The 17,128-nt window shown below is 36.2% G+C and overlaps 1 protein-coding gene and 1 long non-coding RNA gene across 2 annotated transcripts; both read right to left on the bottom strand.

Moving 5' to 3' along the window:
• Nucleotides 1-9,705: 9,705 nt before the first annotated feature.
• LOC107774186 (uncharacterized) lies at nucleotides 9,706-12,656 on the bottom strand. The gene is made up of 2 exons (XR_001645446.2): nucleotides 12,359-12,656; nucleotides 9,706-11,477 (listed from the first exon to the last, which is right to left on the bottom strand). It is a non-coding gene; the product is annotated as an uncharacterized LOC107774186 (long non-coding RNA).
• Nucleotides 12,657-13,559: 903 nt separating this feature from the next.
• LOC142165382 (uncharacterized) lies at nucleotides 13,560-15,749 on the bottom strand. The gene is made up of 2 exons (XM_075223948.1): nucleotides 15,230-15,749; nucleotides 13,560-13,597 (listed from the first exon to the last, which is right to left on the bottom strand). The coding sequence occupies exons 1-2, from the start codon at nucleotides 15,747-15,749 to the stop codon at nucleotides 13,560-13,562; spliced, it is 558 nt and encodes a 185-aa protein (XP_075080049.1).
• Nucleotides 15,750-17,128: the final 1,379 nt, after the last annotated feature.

Genomic DNA, 17,128 nt, shown 5'->3' with positions numbered 1-17,128 from the left:
TTCATGTTCTAGGTCGCCCACCAGTATAATGCGGGTATGCATTTATGTTTTCATTTCATGTTCTAGGTCGCCCACCAGTATAATGCGGGTATGCATTTATGTTTTCATTTCATGTTCTAGGTCGCCCACCAGTATAATGCGGGTATGCATTTCTCTTTTCATTTCATGTTCTAGGTCGCCCACCAGTATAATGCGGGTATGCATTTCTCTTTTCATTTCATGTTCTAGGTCGCCCACCAGTATAATGCGGGTATGCATTTCTCTTTTCATTTCATGTTCTAGGTCGCCCACCAGTATAATGCGGGTATGCATTTATGTTTTCATTTCATGTTCTAGGTCGCCCACCAGTATAATGCGGGAATACATTTCTGTCTTTTCATTTCTGTTCTAGGTCGCCCACCAGTATAATGCGGGCATACATTTCAGTTTTTCATTTCCAGGTCGCCCACCAGTATAATGCGGGTATACATTTTCATTTCATGTCCAGGCGCCCACCTGTATAACGAGAGGAATACTTTTCAGTCTTATACTGCAGATTTTGAAGTCAGTAACCCCACCGGAAGGCAGAAGGTTACAACAAGAATCCCCAGCAGGAAACAATAAAAATCCCAACACCGGAAGGCAGAAGGTGGCAACAAGAAGTCCCAGTGCAAATTCAAGCGCATGAGTCAAAAGAAAGAAAAGACGCGTCTTGAAAATGGTGTGTGAACATTAAATCATGCCCAACCTAATGAATCTGATGAAGATAATCGTGTCCACAGAGGAACCGCCAAAAAGCTTAATGAAGAAAGCCATGTCCCCAGCGGACCGAACAAAATGATGAAAACTGGTATTCAAAAAAGCCAAGGGCCAGAAGTCTTGGTAAAAAGGCACCAGAGGAAACACAAAACGACAAAAAGCAAGGCAACCGGAGCAAGGGGAAAACAGATAAGATTCTGTAATTTCTAGCTTAGTCTAGCTTCTTATTTTTTAAAGCATGGTGTAATAAGAAGGTCAGCAAACAGTAAAAGTAGCATGCAACAGCAGTAACATTGCAGTCTCATGGTAGTCCCAGCTACCAAGACTTCCCGAACTACATTGACCTGATTCCTGTTTAGCCCAGGATATGCAGGAAACCTTTGAAGCAAAGGTTCGGTCAAATCTTTTTCAAAAAATGCTTCAACAGAGTACTCGGATGGGCAAAAATCGCTCGCTTTATCTTTGCACGAAAACCCTTCGTGTCTCCGGGCAAAGAGGGGCAGCTGTAAGCACGTGATTTTTGCCCTATATGAGAATTACTCCCAAAAAATTCAAAAATAAAATGATTTTTCTTTGGTGTACAATTTTGTGATATTTTGTGATATTTTGAATAATTATTTGTATTTGTCTGTGCGTGTTTATTTGCTAAATTAATAAAAAATACAAAAATATGTCGCATTTTGCATGTAGGATTTAATTCTACAATTGATAGTAATTAAATTTGTTTTACAAAAATTAAAAATTACAAAAATAGGCATCGTTTGCATTTTTAGCATTTAATGTCCAAATATACAATTTTATGCTTAATTAATACTTAATTGTGCGTTAATTGTTATTGGAAGTTAATTTGCGCTTTTATAACTTAATTTAGTTCTTAATAATAGTTTAAGTATTTTTATAATTTAGTTTTAGAGAAATAACAGAAGAAAGAGAGCGAAAATATAAAGAAAGTCGGAATTGGGCCTCTTCTTCGATTTCAAGCCATAGGCCCAAAAAATGGCCCAATCTTCCCTACAACCCAGTCCATTTCGAACTGGGTTGACCCAGTCCATAACCCAACACCCCTATTATTTTACAAACAAAATAAAAAAAAAATTAGAAGAGAAACCCCTAAAACTACTAAGTCATCCGCCACCCCCCCCCCTCATTTTCCTTCTTCTTCCTCAAAACTTCAAAACACCCCATCCATGGCTGCCTCCCCCCACAAACCCCAGCCTGCAACGTCGACCATCTTCCCCCACGAACACCCCCCACGTCGTCACACTCACACACACATACACAACCAAACGACACAACCACCACGATAGTCCATCGCCCCAGCGTTGTTTCTCCATTGACGAGCTCAAGCTCGACCATGGACTGCCCACTGCTTCATCGTCCAAACCACACCGTCGCCGCTGCTCCTCCTCGCGTCCGAGCTGTTGCTGCGTCCATTTCAAGCTTCGATGTCAAGCAGTAGCGATGCTACTGCTTCAGTCCAGTCGAGTTCGCGATGGCTTCTTCATTAAGCTGCTGCTGCGTCAACTGCTCGTGCTACTGTCGCGGCTGTTTCTTCTACTCCTTCTGCTCGCCGCAACTGTCTCCTCATCGTTCAAACGCGCCATTGCTGATCGTTTCTGCCCACGTTGCTTCTGCCGATGTTTCTTCTTCTCCCCGTCGTCCTCCTCGACGGACAGCTGCTGCCATGGTTGCCGCAGTTGCTGCTCCATTTGTTGCTGCTGCTCGTCGCAGCAATTCCTATCGCTGCTTCATGCCGCTTCATCATCTTCGTCTTCGTCGTTGTTTTTGAATCGGTTAGTTGGTTTATGTTTCAAATTTTGTACATATTTTTTGTTTGATATTTGTCGGACCCAAAATCGTTAAATGATTCGATTCTTGTTTTGTTTGTTCATCGTTGAAATCGTTTTTCTAGTTTGTTCATGTTCATGTGCTTTGTTAAAATTAATTTTCAGATTTCAAAATAGAAGTTTAATTAGTTGTTTTCATGTTTATTTCATGTTTGTATTATTGTTTAAGTGAATATTTGTTAGTTTAATATTTGTTAGATTCAAATTGAAATTTAATTAATTGTTTCTTCAATTTGTTTCATGTATTTGATGTATTTTCCGGAAATTGTTAATATTATTAAGTTCAAGTTTAAATTCATAATTGTTTCTTCTTAGTTTTTGTTTTGTCATTTGCCTAAAAGAATTTAGTTGTAATGAGGGAAGTATGTTGGTTTAGTCATTTGAATCCGTCGTTTTTATTTTTAGATTTAATTCATGTTCATATTATGTTTGTTTGATTTTGAATCCGAAATGTTTATAGTTTGATTTCTTGTTTACCATTTGTGATTATTTCTTGAATTGGTCTCATAATCTTGTTTAAAGTTTAATATAAGAATTGTTTGTTGTAATGTTGTTAGAGTGTTTTAAGTTCAATATGATTGAATTTAGAAATCTAAATATACTTGTTTGTTGTTGTTGTTGAATCCGAAAATAGGATTGTTTGTTGCTAAAATATTGTTCAATCAAATTTTAGTTGTTCTTTGTTGTTCAATTTGTATTCATGTGATTTGTTGTTGAAATGTTGAAGAAATCATGTTCATGTGATTTGTTGTTGAAATGTTGAAGAATTCATGTTCATGAAATTTGTTGTTTGAACATTGTTAGAAATTAATCATATTGTCTATATTTTGGTTAAGTTTGATTAATTGATGTGTTATAGCTGATGGGTAGTTGGTAATTTATAGTACTTTCGGGGGTAAAATAGTAATTTGTAATAGGGTCGGAGGGGTAGTTTAGGAATTGTATATTTTGTAATTGTTTATTTGAAGCATGGGGGACAAAATGAAATGGGGTGGGTTGTGATATGGTTATTTAATATAAAGGGGGGACAAGACAAAATTTAGTGGGGGAATCTTGCATTATTTTATGTTAGGCATGGGGGACAAAATATAATGGGGTGGTGTGATATGTTTATTTAATGTAATGGGGATGAGTGGGAAGATAATGGGTTGGGTAGAGAAAAAGTATTGATTTTAATTGATTAAAAGATTTATGGGATGAGATTATATATATGAAGTCTTGAAATCAGATATGGACAGACAGAAAAAAGAGAGATTAGAGAAAAAAAGGAGCTGAACATTTATTCCGAAAAAACATTGAAACTCTCAAGAAAAGAAAAGAAAAACATACAAAGAAAAAAATTGAAAATTAGAAGAGAAAGTAGTACACACCTGATAAATATTCTGGTATACAGGTGTAGAAATTAAGGGTTGAAGATTAACTAGCCTTTCAAAAATCTGAAAATTTCCCTTGGTTTCTGTCCGTTATTTTCGGCATTCCTGGATTTTATTTTGAATTTTTCAAATCTGTCACTGGGATTTTCGTTGACTGGTTATTGCTGGTTATTGTTGTTGTTGCTGTGTTACGTATTACGTTGCTGACTTTCTTCTTCTTATATTGACAATATCAGGTACACAACTGTAATTTTGGCATTTTGTAAGCTGAAATGAAGAATGGAGTGTTAAATTTTTAAGTTAGTTTAATTTTTTTTTGTATTGTATTTAGGTCATTCATGTATTATTATTCTGTAAATCACTGTCATTTGGCATAACTAGGCATATTATAGAGACATATTAAATAACGCCTTAACCAGATTATTAGGAAATATATTTAAGCCCGATTATTAATTAAAACTGTTTAATAATAAAAATAGAAGAAATAACGTAAAAAATGGCGTTATTGAATCAGTTTGGCAAAAATTGACTAAGTTCCTTATTCATAAGGTTTTTCGTCAACGATAAGTTAATCGGAATTATGTAGTTAATTTCAGTTAAAACATGAATTAGTTTGCGAATCAAGTATTAGGACATGATGTGAATTAAAACAAAGTTAGTTAAGGTTAAATTGTTTAATTTTTTTAGAAATATGGTTTAGTAATCAAGTTTTTTTTTTCTTTCAATTTTCAGTATTTGTAAATAATTAGTTTCAATAAGCTTAAGTCTTACTAACAATTTGAATTTTAATCCAACTATGGGATAATTAGTTTTTTTTTTTTTTGTATTTTTTGACTATTCCATGTTGTATTTATGATTATAATTTTTATTACTTTCTGTTAATATTTGTTTTTCTCTTCTATTTAATATGTTATTTTCAAGAATGTAGATATTGATTTTATATTTATAGACAAACTTAGTAATAATAAAAAGGTAGTCATTAAAGGATATTCTTAAAATAAGGAAGGATTTCGCTAAAAATAAATAGATGTAAATAATACAAAAATTTACAGAATTCTCCAATCTCATTTATTTATTTAATTATTTTTAAAAAAAAATTACTTAGAATTTGGGATGGATTGTTTAGTGAATTTCACTTCCTTCCTCAAAGATAATGACGCGCTAGACTCTTTAGGCGCGATTTAATTAATTTTACCTTCTTAAACTCGGATGCGCATTTCATGCGACCCAAATCTAAATCCTAAAACATTGAATAAAAATGTGTTCCGGATTGTGGGTGCATTTCATGTGACGTAATCCAAAGACATGTTTTAAACGATGTTCACAATTTTTTTTAAAAAAAATAATAATAATAATAATAAAGTGGTAAAAAGTTAAAATTGGCACATCGGTTCATAATTGTATTAAAATCAGATAAATAAGCCAAATATGACAATTGAGCGACCGTGCTAGAACCACGGAACTCGGGAATGCCTAACACCTTCTCTCGGGTTAACAGAATTCCTTATCCGGATTTCTGGTACGCAGACTGTAATATGGAGTCATTCTTTTCCTCGATTCGGGATTAAAATTGGTGACTTGGGACACCCTAAATCTCCCAAGTGGCGACTCTGAAATAAATAAACAAATCCCGTTTTGATTGTCCTTTAATTGGAAAAAACTCCTACGCCCCTCGCGGGGGCGGAAAAAGGTGGTGTGACAGCTCTGGCGACTCTGCTGGGGACGTAAACCCAAAACCACTGGTTCAGGGTTAGAAATTCGAGCTTAGATGAATTGTTATATTTGGCTTTATTGTGGTGGATGCCTCAATTCTGAAGATTCGCCAGGTCTTGCAGCTGCCCCAGTTCACTGGTGACATTGATCATTACCATGACGCCCAAGGGGTCACTTGGGACACTATGATTACGACAATCTGCGCAGGGGGTCGACCAATCTGGCTGCAGGAAAACATTACCCTTCACTCCAAGTCGTTCACACATGAGGCTAAGTGCTGGTTCTCCATTATTTGCAGCCGGTTATTTCCCACGGGCAACACGACAGATGTGAACCACCTACGGGCTCTATTGGTGTGGTGCTTCGTCACCAAGAAAGACTTTGATGTGGCGAGAATTATTGGAGATGAAATGATCCTTCGATCACCTCTGCTATCTAAGGGGTTTTACTTCCCCTCACTTGTGATGAGGTTGTGTCTGCTGGATGGTGTCCCCACCAATCCTACAGATGGAGCTTTGCCCGCAAAAACGGCATTCAGAGCTTCAAAGATCACAGTGGGTAGAGATGCACCCACAACCATTGAGCTTGATGATGAGGATGACGCCCCAGCACCCATGGCACCATCCAGGAGATCCTATGATGGAGCTGGATCCTCTCGACGACCCCATACTGGGGCAGGGTTCTCTAGATCACAGTCCAGCCGACCCATGTTGCATTCTTTGGAGGAAGAGGTGGCAGATCTTCGCTCCTCGGTGGATGGCATGCATGTGCGTATGGATGCCATGTCTTAGCGGCATGCCAGGTCTGAGAGCCGGATGATAGCTTGGTTTCGTGCTTTGGGGAGGGCTTGTCATGTGGATCCCAGCACCGTCTCCAACTCTGAGTGACGCTCAGGGAAGTCTTCTTACCCTTCTGCACTTTATTTGTGTTATGACATGGGGACATGCCATATTCTTTTTGTGTGGGGTGGGAGACTTGCCTTAGTGGTGTATTGTTAGTGTACATATACATTGGTTGTAAAATAAATAAATGTAGGAGACTCTTCTTGAGGACGGACCACTTGGACAGTACTCTTGAGGGAAGTAGTCCATTTAGATTTTTTTTCTTTTTTTTTTCTTTTTAGGTAGTGTAGTAATTCCTCCTTGGTTTTTCTTTTGACCACGGTTCTTTTCCAAGGGCTTTTCTTGAACCGGGTTAGGTCGATTTTTCTTTAATATTTTTAGGACCCTTAGGACTCTATTGAACCAAGCCAGTGAAGGCAAGAATGCGACCCGTAATGTATATACCTGCAAATAACTAAAACGAACTTGAGGGTGCGACGTCTAGGCTCGTTTGTAGACTCGTAATTTTATGCCTTAATTCTGCACACCTTGTCTTTCTTGAACGCTCACGTGAGTGTGTTGACAAACTAATTCGGAATGAGTTACATGCCAAGTGTGTGTGAAAAATACTTGTATTTTGTGCTTGCATGCGATACCTAGAACTTGCCCTGTGTGTTTGCAAAGCGAAATAGAAGTTGTTTGGTCTTAGAGATGATTGATGCATTTCCTTGTGTAGCCTGTATAATTATGAATCCACCTGTACATATTGTCATAGTTAACCCCTTCGATCCTGAAGCATGTTCTTTGATAACCTTACAACAACCTACATCCCTGTGTTTGAATAGTTTGACTGTTTGAACCTGTACCTCGTAGAAGCACTTGAATCGTTAAAGAGCATATAAAAGTCAAAGTGTAGGGTAGTAATGGAGTGGGAAAAGGAAAATCAGGAAAATACTTGAATGGTGCAATGGCTATGAAAAAAAAAGGCCAGTTGCACCTAAAGAAAAGTGGGGGTAGCCTATGAAACAAGTGTGGAAGAATGATTGGGTTGAACAGGGAAATTGAAATAAAGGGAACGATTGTATTAAAAGTGCTTAGGGAGGTTAGTCACTATATCCAAATATATCCTACCCGTCCCTTAGCCTACATTATAACCAAATAAAGACCTCTTGATCTTGGACTGAACAACTCGATTAGTAGAGTATTACACTAAGGGCAAGCTTATGGTGTATCTGTGTGGCATGTGAATGTTCTTTGCTGAGAGTGAGTGGATTCGTTCTATCTATAGTTCCTTGTTGCTTGATTTTATGTGTGTGGAACTTCTCTCAGAAATGTTATGTGAGGGCATGTGACTCAGGAAGAAAAAACAAGTTTTCACCTCTGCTCAGAGTAACTAGAGTAAGCACGAGTATGACATGGCGTTAGAGTCTTCATCTGAGGTGTGGCTGTTGCACTGCTTAGGTTGTTCTTTCATAATGGCGGGTGTGACATAAACTGGGTAATGCATCGAACGATTAGGCCTAGAAGTGTGGTTCAACTTGCTCGAGGACGAGCAAAGATTTAAGTGTGGGGTGTTGATAATAGGTGAATTGGACTATAATTAGGCCCTAAAGAACCACCTTCTTGTATAGTTTTTGTGATAAAAAGTGATAACAAAATGCTCTGATTAGTGTTTTTCATGCTTGGCAAGCTATATACAATAAAATAAGTCTATGGAGTACTTTTGGAATCAATTATGGAGAAAAAGAGGTCAATCGTACAATATCCGCTAAGTGCACCACGCGAAGGCAGCAAAACCAGAACTGGAGATGGACTGCAGCGGTCTCGGCGTAACCGCGGTCGGACCGCGGCAGAAGGCTGTTGCGAATTCTGATAGGCTAGTTGGTCGCGGTCCTGGCGTAACCGCGGTAGGACCGCGATAGGAAGCGAAAAATTGAGGGACTAAAGTGCAAAACACGAGATTTTTAGCCCAAAACCCTATATTAAACAATAGAATTCGTCCAAGGGAGGCAGGTAATGTTTTAGAAAGTACTTTGGCAAGAAAAACAAGTGTGGGAGATCACCCAAAACATCATATTTTCTTCTTCTCTTTATTTTTCTTTCAATTTTGATCATGAATATTTTCATAGTTTATTTACCCATTGTCATGAGTAGCTAAATCTTTTGTCTAGGGTTTTGATGGAACCTATTGAAGGATGAACTTCTTGATTATGTTAATATAGTTTGCCAGTTTAATCTCTATTTGTTCAACTACGTGTTTGTTGTAGTTAATTGACAGGATCCTCAATTAGTTGTGCCTATTTAGTATGCATAACTCGGGAGAGAGTGCATATTTAGGTAATTGTTGAACAACATCACTCCCAAAGTATAGGAGGAATCTATAACTGCGAGTTTAAAGGTGGGATTAGGGATAACGAAGTCTTGGGTGAAATCTAAAGTGAACTGTAATAAATAAAGCCAGCTAGCGTATCTCGGGAGAGTGCGTCTAGTAAATTATCGTGATTACTCGGGAGAGATTCACGGTGAAAAGAGTGTTCATAGTTGATAGAGATGTGTTGGTAAATCTATATGAAACATAAACAGAAGGGATTCCATCAATAGGGGAAATCACTACCTTAGAACCTTCTCATTATTGTTCACAACTTAAGCTTATTTAGTTTACAACTGTTTATTGACTTTCAATCTTAGTTATTAAATATACCATCAACTGTTATTCACAACGTTTGGGGAAGTTGATTCTAAAGAATTTAGTAAGTCAAACGAAAGTAATTGATAGGTTAATTCTCTGTGGATTTGACTCTGGGCATAAATACTCAGGTTATATTTGCAACGTTCGCATTGTCCTTTTATAAGGCATAGTTGGGCGTGATCAGTATCACAGGAGATAAAATAGAATCATCATGTATTAGACTTAGAAATATCCTTATTGTAGTATTTAAAAAAGTCTTGAAGTAGTAGTAAATTAGAGACAATTATTAGAAAGTCATGGTTTACTTGAATAATTGTATTCCAGCACCCCAACAAAATAGCTCCCCGCCAAAGATCACATCTAACTTACTGCTCCTTTAGTTTCTATTATAGCTGAGAATAGCAAATTCACTTTCATGTGCTTCAGGACCATTTTGTGCTTAGTGTTCTATTCTATTGCATTTCAAATGCAAAATTATGGCATGCCTATAGTCGAATAAAGTAATATATGTGTGTGAAAATGGCTAACAGGAAAAGTGATGCTATCTCTTTTATTCTCAAGTAGTTTAATAAAATTATTCTTAGGATCAAAAGTAAGTAATTGAAACTTTAACACCTTAAACAAACGAAATACCTCTGAACTTTGCATATGGGATACTAGTGCCATCATTCTCTTTTTTAACATTTTTTGATCATTCAATAGACGAGCTTCCATGACTTCTCGTTTTTTCCGCTCCTCCTCAAGTTGATTTTCCACTTCTATTAGTTTGCACTCTACACTCTCTCGTTTATGGCGTTCTACTTCCACCTCCTTTTGTTGTGCTTGCAGTTGCTCTTGAGTTACATGCATAGATCTCTTACTAGTGGCTTGACTCCCGATCCTTGACCGCGGCAATATTCTTGCTTTTCTCCAACAAGTTTCACAAAAGCAGCATTAATAATAGAGAATTACCAGCATGTGAGAAACAATTCTATCTTTTACTAGATTAGGGACTTCTTTCCATTTCTTGACATCATGCCTAGCATGCTGAAGACTTTCTTTAGCTCCAGGGCCTACTACTACTATTCGATCTGGTGGAATAATCACCTTCAACTTTCCATTGTCACTGTCTTTCCGTTTCTTTAGAAATGAAAGCCCTGTTGTCTTCCCCTTCCCTTTCTCTTTTTTCCTTCAGCAACATAGGAAAATATATAGGTGTATAGAAATTAAACCTGTACAAACTAGGGATTTTAAAACGCTAGAATTTTAACAAATGAAATAACTTACCTGTCTGTAAATTTGAAACTACACCGGCTGTAGGTTCAATATTATTAGAAACATGCACATTTATTGTCATGATAGGCTGTAACATATTAAAAAAAATTATACTATTGGACATTAGCCAAATGTAGAAGTGAAGGCAGCAAAAAAACAAGAAAAATGCAAGATATGTTCAGAAATAATTAGAAACAAATAAAGTTACAAAGCAAAAATCACAAAAAATAAAATAAAAAATAAAAGTAGTAGAAAGTAGAAAGTAACCATTTCGACAAGCGATTGAAATAAGCAAAATTGTCTTGAAGACTAGTTGAAGATCACAACCAATCATCATCCTCGTTTTCAATATATTCTTTCTCATAAAGATATTCTTCATCTGTTGCAGAATTATTATAGTCATCCCCATTTTCATGATCAGATTCATCTCCAATTTATAAATCTACTTCTTCCTCATTATTAAGAGAAGGTGCTTCAACACTCACTCCATCAATATCTTCTCTTTGTATTATGATGACATCATTGTCCGATTCTGCTTGAAAAAGACGCATTACAAACGAGAGTTTGGAGAACTTTTCACAATCTGGATACAACTTTTGCTCTGCATCTTTTAATAACCTATAAAAACTTTTAGCTTCTATATTTGGCTCATCGTACATAGAGTCAGTGGTCTCATCAAACTCACGACTATTAGAGGGAACACCACGATACATGTCATGCAACATTTCAAAAGTGCGAGCATCATCATTCCCAAAATTTGAATCTGTATCAAAATTTATTTCATCATCTGATGATGAATCCGACTCACCATGATAAATCCACCTATCATATGTCGGATCTATTCCCCACCTAAGTAAATCAGTCTTTACCTCATCACGTGATTTTCTAAGAACATTATTACATTTAATGCACGGACATTGGATTCTTACACCAACCTCAGGATTAGAAAATGCGAAGTTCAAAAAACATTCCACACCATTCAAGTATTCCGGTAATGTCCTATTCTTAATAAGTAGCCAATTCTTATCCATCATATGCTTACCTATAATGAAATATAAAACAAGAAATATAAAACTATATAATTAACTTTCTCTCTATTTTATTATCTAAAACAGAAGCTAGAGAAGACTCTATATTAGAAAATAGTTAAAATAAAACATATAATTTGAACTAATAGCCACTGAAGCAAAGGAAGATGAGTAGCATCTTGAAAAAATAACGACAAAAAAGATAGCAAGTGAAAAAAAAAGAATCTGAAGTTCCTAAAATGCATCTGCTACTACTAAAAGTAAAGAAGCTCTAGATTTTAGCTTTGAAAACTAAAACTAAGAAGAATAATTAGTTTCTACTTTAAGCAAAGCATATCTGATTAACTAAATTTTTTAAAGTGATTCCATTAGGCATGGTAATTTGAGTTACTTGATGACATGTTTATGTGGGATTTCCTAATCATATTTGCTATTGAATTTTCTCATTTGAAGGACCTTCTAAGTGAAGAACAATCAAGGACAATGCTAAAATATACCAAAACCAGATTCAACTACCCATAAAATCCAAAACAAAATCATATTGTTCTATTACAAAATTTGGAGTTTTGCAACTGAAATTTCATACTTTCGTACCTTCTAGACAAAAAAATAATCAAAGATAATGCTCAAATCAATAATGCCAAAACCATATCCAAATAACTATAACACCCAATACAAAACCAATTGTTTTCTAGTCCAAAACGTTAGTATCATAAAAAGAAAAAACGAAATAGGGATCAAAAGCAGAATATGATTAAGAATTAAAAAGAAAACCAATTAAGTTTAGCACAATAACTGAAAAGAGAAAACCTAAGAAGAAGAATACGGTTAAGCTAAATCAAAAGCAGAAAGCACCAAACATTAAGTAGAAACGAAATCAAAATCGAGAACTCACCAGATTTTGGGTAGAACACAGCGATGGAGATCGAATAATCGAACACACCAGATGCAAGAACTTAGTTTAGCAGAATAATGAAAAGAGAAAACCTAGATGCAGTGGAAACTAAAATTGCGCGCAAAGAATTTGGGGAAAAGTAATAGAACAGGGAAACCAGTTTTGGCGCGTTTGTTTTGGCTGAAAAGTAAAAGTAATTTACTAAATTTTAGGTCACAAACTTTTGGGTAATAGCAACAACTTATATTTGTTATTGCCAATTATTTTAATATTTAAGTACTTATTATATTACTCCTAAAATATAGCAACGACAATCTAAAATATTTGGTAACAAGAAAATACTTATTGTTAAAAATTCAATGATATAACAACAATCTAATCACGTTGTTGTCACTTATTAAACTTAGCCAACAACCACAATATTGTTGGTAAAAAGTCATTACTAATTTATATTTATTTAAAATTTATTATATTATTTGTTAAATATGGCAACAATATTAAAGCTTTGCTAACAAAAAAAATTTTGTGGGTAAAAGTTCTATGATATAGCAACAACTAAATAAAGTTGTTGCAGTTTATTGTATTTTGCAACAACATGATTGTTATTACAAAAAAACTGTTGCCAATTCTATACTTTCTTGTAGTGTGAATATTAGAAATGTGCACGGCATCACCCTTCGTGCTTTATCTCTCTTCCTCACCATATACATCAATGTAAATGTGCACGACATCACCCTTCGTGTTTTATCACTCTTTCCTCACCATATACATGTCACGACCCAATTTAGGATTGTGACCGGCGCTTAGGAGCAAGTGCTCCCAAGTAAGCCTCATCGGAAATTTTATAGAAAATCGGACAGAGTTTTCCCTGTTTTTGGACTATCCCAAAAATTTTCCCTGTCTCAAATCAACAACCAAACATCCTAATAGCAATTCAACAATCGACAACTTATCAATTAACCAAAATAGTCTTCACCATTATTGATCAACCCACTAACAACCAGAAATACTAATTTATCTCCGACTTTGAAAATAAAGAATGATACTCGACATAAGACTAATAGAAAAATAATACTCATGACACTAAAAGAATGACTATGGAGCGGCTCTAAGAATTCAAAGAAAAGACCATAACAATTGATAAAGTCTCCGCCCACGCGAACAAATGCGAGGCTCACCAATAATTCTCAACCTGTGTGCTCTAATTAATGAGATCCTCGCCTGCATCAACTGTTGTCTCTGTAAAAAAAATTAGCGGGGAATGAGTCGCTAGCTCAGTGAGTAATAACACTTAACCACAACCGTTTTTAATTTGGGGACAAGTCAGAAAACATGCTAGTATATCAAAGAAAAAACAACATAAAAATGACCTTTCAGAAACAATAAATCATTTTCAGTCTCATCACGTTTTTCTTGTAGTAAAATATAATTAACAATTCAGTAATAAGCTCGGTAACCATTGTATAATATTAGTATTCACATTTTGGGAGGTTTCAATGAACGGATCATGTAATCGGTATAACTGTGGACTTCTTCGCAAGAAGTTAAATATAACGGTAGTCCCTACTCGAGGGAAATCGGTAACGGTATGCTAGTTCTACCTTCCCACTAGCGACGGCTATAACTGTACTCTGTAATCGGTAAATACAAGGTGCACTAGGTCTACTCCCATTTATACTTGTCTCTATAATCCGTATATACTCATAGGAAAATATTTTTAAACAATTAGGGCATTTCGATTCTTATCAAATCATGTAACTTTGTTTTGATAACGGTAAATCTTATCTCAAGTAACGGTATAACATATTCAGTAACAATGAGAATATTCAGAATGTCTGTAATCGTCTAAAATAAATATAGTAGTATCATATCTAGTAAAGGACTTGTCTCACATGCAAATTCAAAACAGTCGGTAACATGTTCATATTAAAATCATATGTAAATCATGCTAGTTGTAGAAATACAAATTGAGGTAAGGTTACTACTCACAGTACTCATGCCTAAATACCAAATGCTTCACCTCGAGCAGTTCGTACAAATTCTTCCAATCAATCTATAATTACATAATATCAATCTCATGTTAATTTCCTTGTTTAGGCTAATTCATAGCTAATTTAGAATACCCGACCCTCGAGGTTTCATATTTGACTCTTAATTCGCCGAATTATATTTACCCACCTATGAGTAATTACTAATTTATCAACTCCAACATATTCATATATTTTATTAATCCAATTTCATAAAGTTCTGTTGATTCTTTAAGAAGTATGAATGAACTAGTGTAATTTCTATTTCTCTATAGAATCTCCCAATCATGAGAATCGAAATTAAAATCTACCAGAAAGAGAAGCTCAAGCTATACCCATAAGACACACTTTGTGCTTAAGATTCCTCAACAGATTGCCAAAGATTAACAAAAATTTATATATATCTTTCCTTGTTTCACTGGCTTTTGTCAATCTCCTTATTTAACTCTAACCATTAAAATATATCCTCAAATTTGTGGAATAAGTACCTGAAGATTTGAACAACTAATGGATGGAAGTGGCTTCTTTTGCGGTACTAAGCTTTTTCCCCAACTCACCTTCTGTATTTGTTCTTGATTTTTCGCTTTAATTCTGACCCGTCAAAATCCTTTTTTTGCTTCTGCTTGGTTTTACGCAGAAGAGTTTGATTTTGTTTGCCAGAGAAAGGGGCTTCGGCCCTTTCTTTCTTTTTCGTTCCTTTTAGCTAGCATAGGGCTTTTGCCCTATTTAATCTTATTTATAATAATTTTTTGGTAAATTACGTAAGTACCCTCTTTCTTTTAATGAGTATTACATTCTCCCCACCTTATGAAATTCGGTATTCGAATTTAGCTCAGGTACGTACCTGTAGACTGAAATAAATGAGGATACTTGACTCGCATAACATCTTCTATTTCCCACGTAGCTTCTTCAACAGTATGATTTCTCCATAAGACTTTAACGAGCACAATTTCTTTTGACCGTAGCTTTCTTACTTGCCTGTCAACAATAGCCATCGGCTCCTCCTCGTAGGACAACTTCTTATCAAGCGGTATAGTTGGTGCTTCAAGAACCTGAGATGAGTCTGATATAAATTTTCTTAGCATTGAGACATGAAACACTAGGTGAATAAAAGATAACTCCGGAGGAAGTGCCAAACAATAAGCCACCGCTCCCACTCGGTCTAGTATCTCATACGGTCCTATAAACCTGGGGCTCAACTTGCCTCTTTTCCCAAACCGCATCACCCCTTTCATAGGAGAGACTCGTAGGAACACTTTGTCCCCAATTGTGAACACTAAATCTCTTCTTCTCTTATCAGCATAAGACTTTTGTCTACTTTGAGTTGCAAGCAATCTCTGTCTGATCAACTTGACCTTGTCCATAGCTTCTTGTACTAGGTCGAGTCCCAATAAGTTAGTCTCACCAGCTTCAAACCATCCGATAGGAGAACTGCATCTTCTACCATACAATGCTTCGTACGGTGCTATTTGAATACTGGAGTGGAAGCTATTGTTGTAAGCAAATTTAGCTAAAGGTAGATAAGCATCCCAACTACCTCCAAACTCAAGAATGCAAGCTCTCAACATATCCTCCAAGATCTGTATAGTACGTTCAGACTGCCCATCTGTCTGTGGATGAAATGCAGTACTAAGATTGACTCGTGTACCCAATGCTTCTTGAAAAGATTTCCAAAAGCGTGAGGTAAATTATGATCCTCTATCAGAGATGATGGATATTGGAACTCCGTGAAGTCGGACAATTTCGTTCATAAATATCTGTGCATACCTGACTGCACCATATGTAGTCTTCACCGGTAAAAAGTGTGTTGATTTCGTCAGTCGATCTACAATCACCCATACCGAGTCATAACCTCTGAGGGTTCGTGGTAGCCCGGTGACAAAATCCATTGTAATTCCTTCCCACTTCCATTTTGGAATCTCAATTTGTTGTAGTAGTCCTGCGGGTCGCTGATGCTCAGCCTTGACCTGCTGACAAGTCAAACAACTAGAAATAAAGTTAGCAACATCTTTCTTCATACCTTCTCACCAATAAAATTGTTTCAGGTCATGGTACATTTTTGTGGATCCAGGATGTATAGTGTATTTAGAGTTGTGGGCTTCTTCAAGAATAGCATGTCTCAACCCATCTACGTTTGCTACACATAGCCTGTCACCCATTCGAAGAACACCATCACTTTCAACAATCATATCCTTGCTTTTACCAGCTTGTATTTACATAATCGTTCATCCTCATATTGGGTGGTCTTAATGCGCTCAACCAATGAAGACTTAGCCTGAGCACAAGCCAATAATGCCTCTGAATTTCTGACACTAAATTTGATACATGTATCTTCTAGTCTCTGAATATCTTTGGCCAAAAGTCTCTTTGCAGGGCTATATGTGCCAAACTCCCCATAAATTTTCTACTTAATGCATCATCTACCACATTGGCTTTTCCAGGATGATACAAAATAGAACAATCATGGTCTTTGAGTAGTTCCATCCAACGACGCTGCCGAAGATTTAGATCTCTCTGCTGAAAGATAGACTTCAGACTTTTATGGTCAGTATAAATCTCACAAGTTTCGCCGTATAGATAATGTCTCCAAAGTTTTAGAGCAAATACTACTGCAGCCATCTCCAAATCATGTGTAGGATAATTTTGCTCGTGCTTTTTCAATTGTCTCGAAGCATAAGCAATAACACGACCATTTTGCATGAGAACGCATCCTAATCCCACCCTCGAGGCATCACAGAATATT

This window comes from Nicotiana tabacum, chromosome 10 (assembly GCF_000715075.1).
Source record: "Nicotiana tabacum cultivar K326 chromosome 10, ASM71507v2, whole genome shotgun sequence".
Classification (NCBI taxonomy): Eukaryota; Viridiplantae; Streptophyta; class Magnoliopsida; order Solanales; family Solanaceae; genus Nicotiana; species Nicotiana tabacum.
The sequence above is the reverse complement of the archived record's forward strand: the minus strand, read 5'-3'. Positions and strand labels throughout refer to the sequence as shown.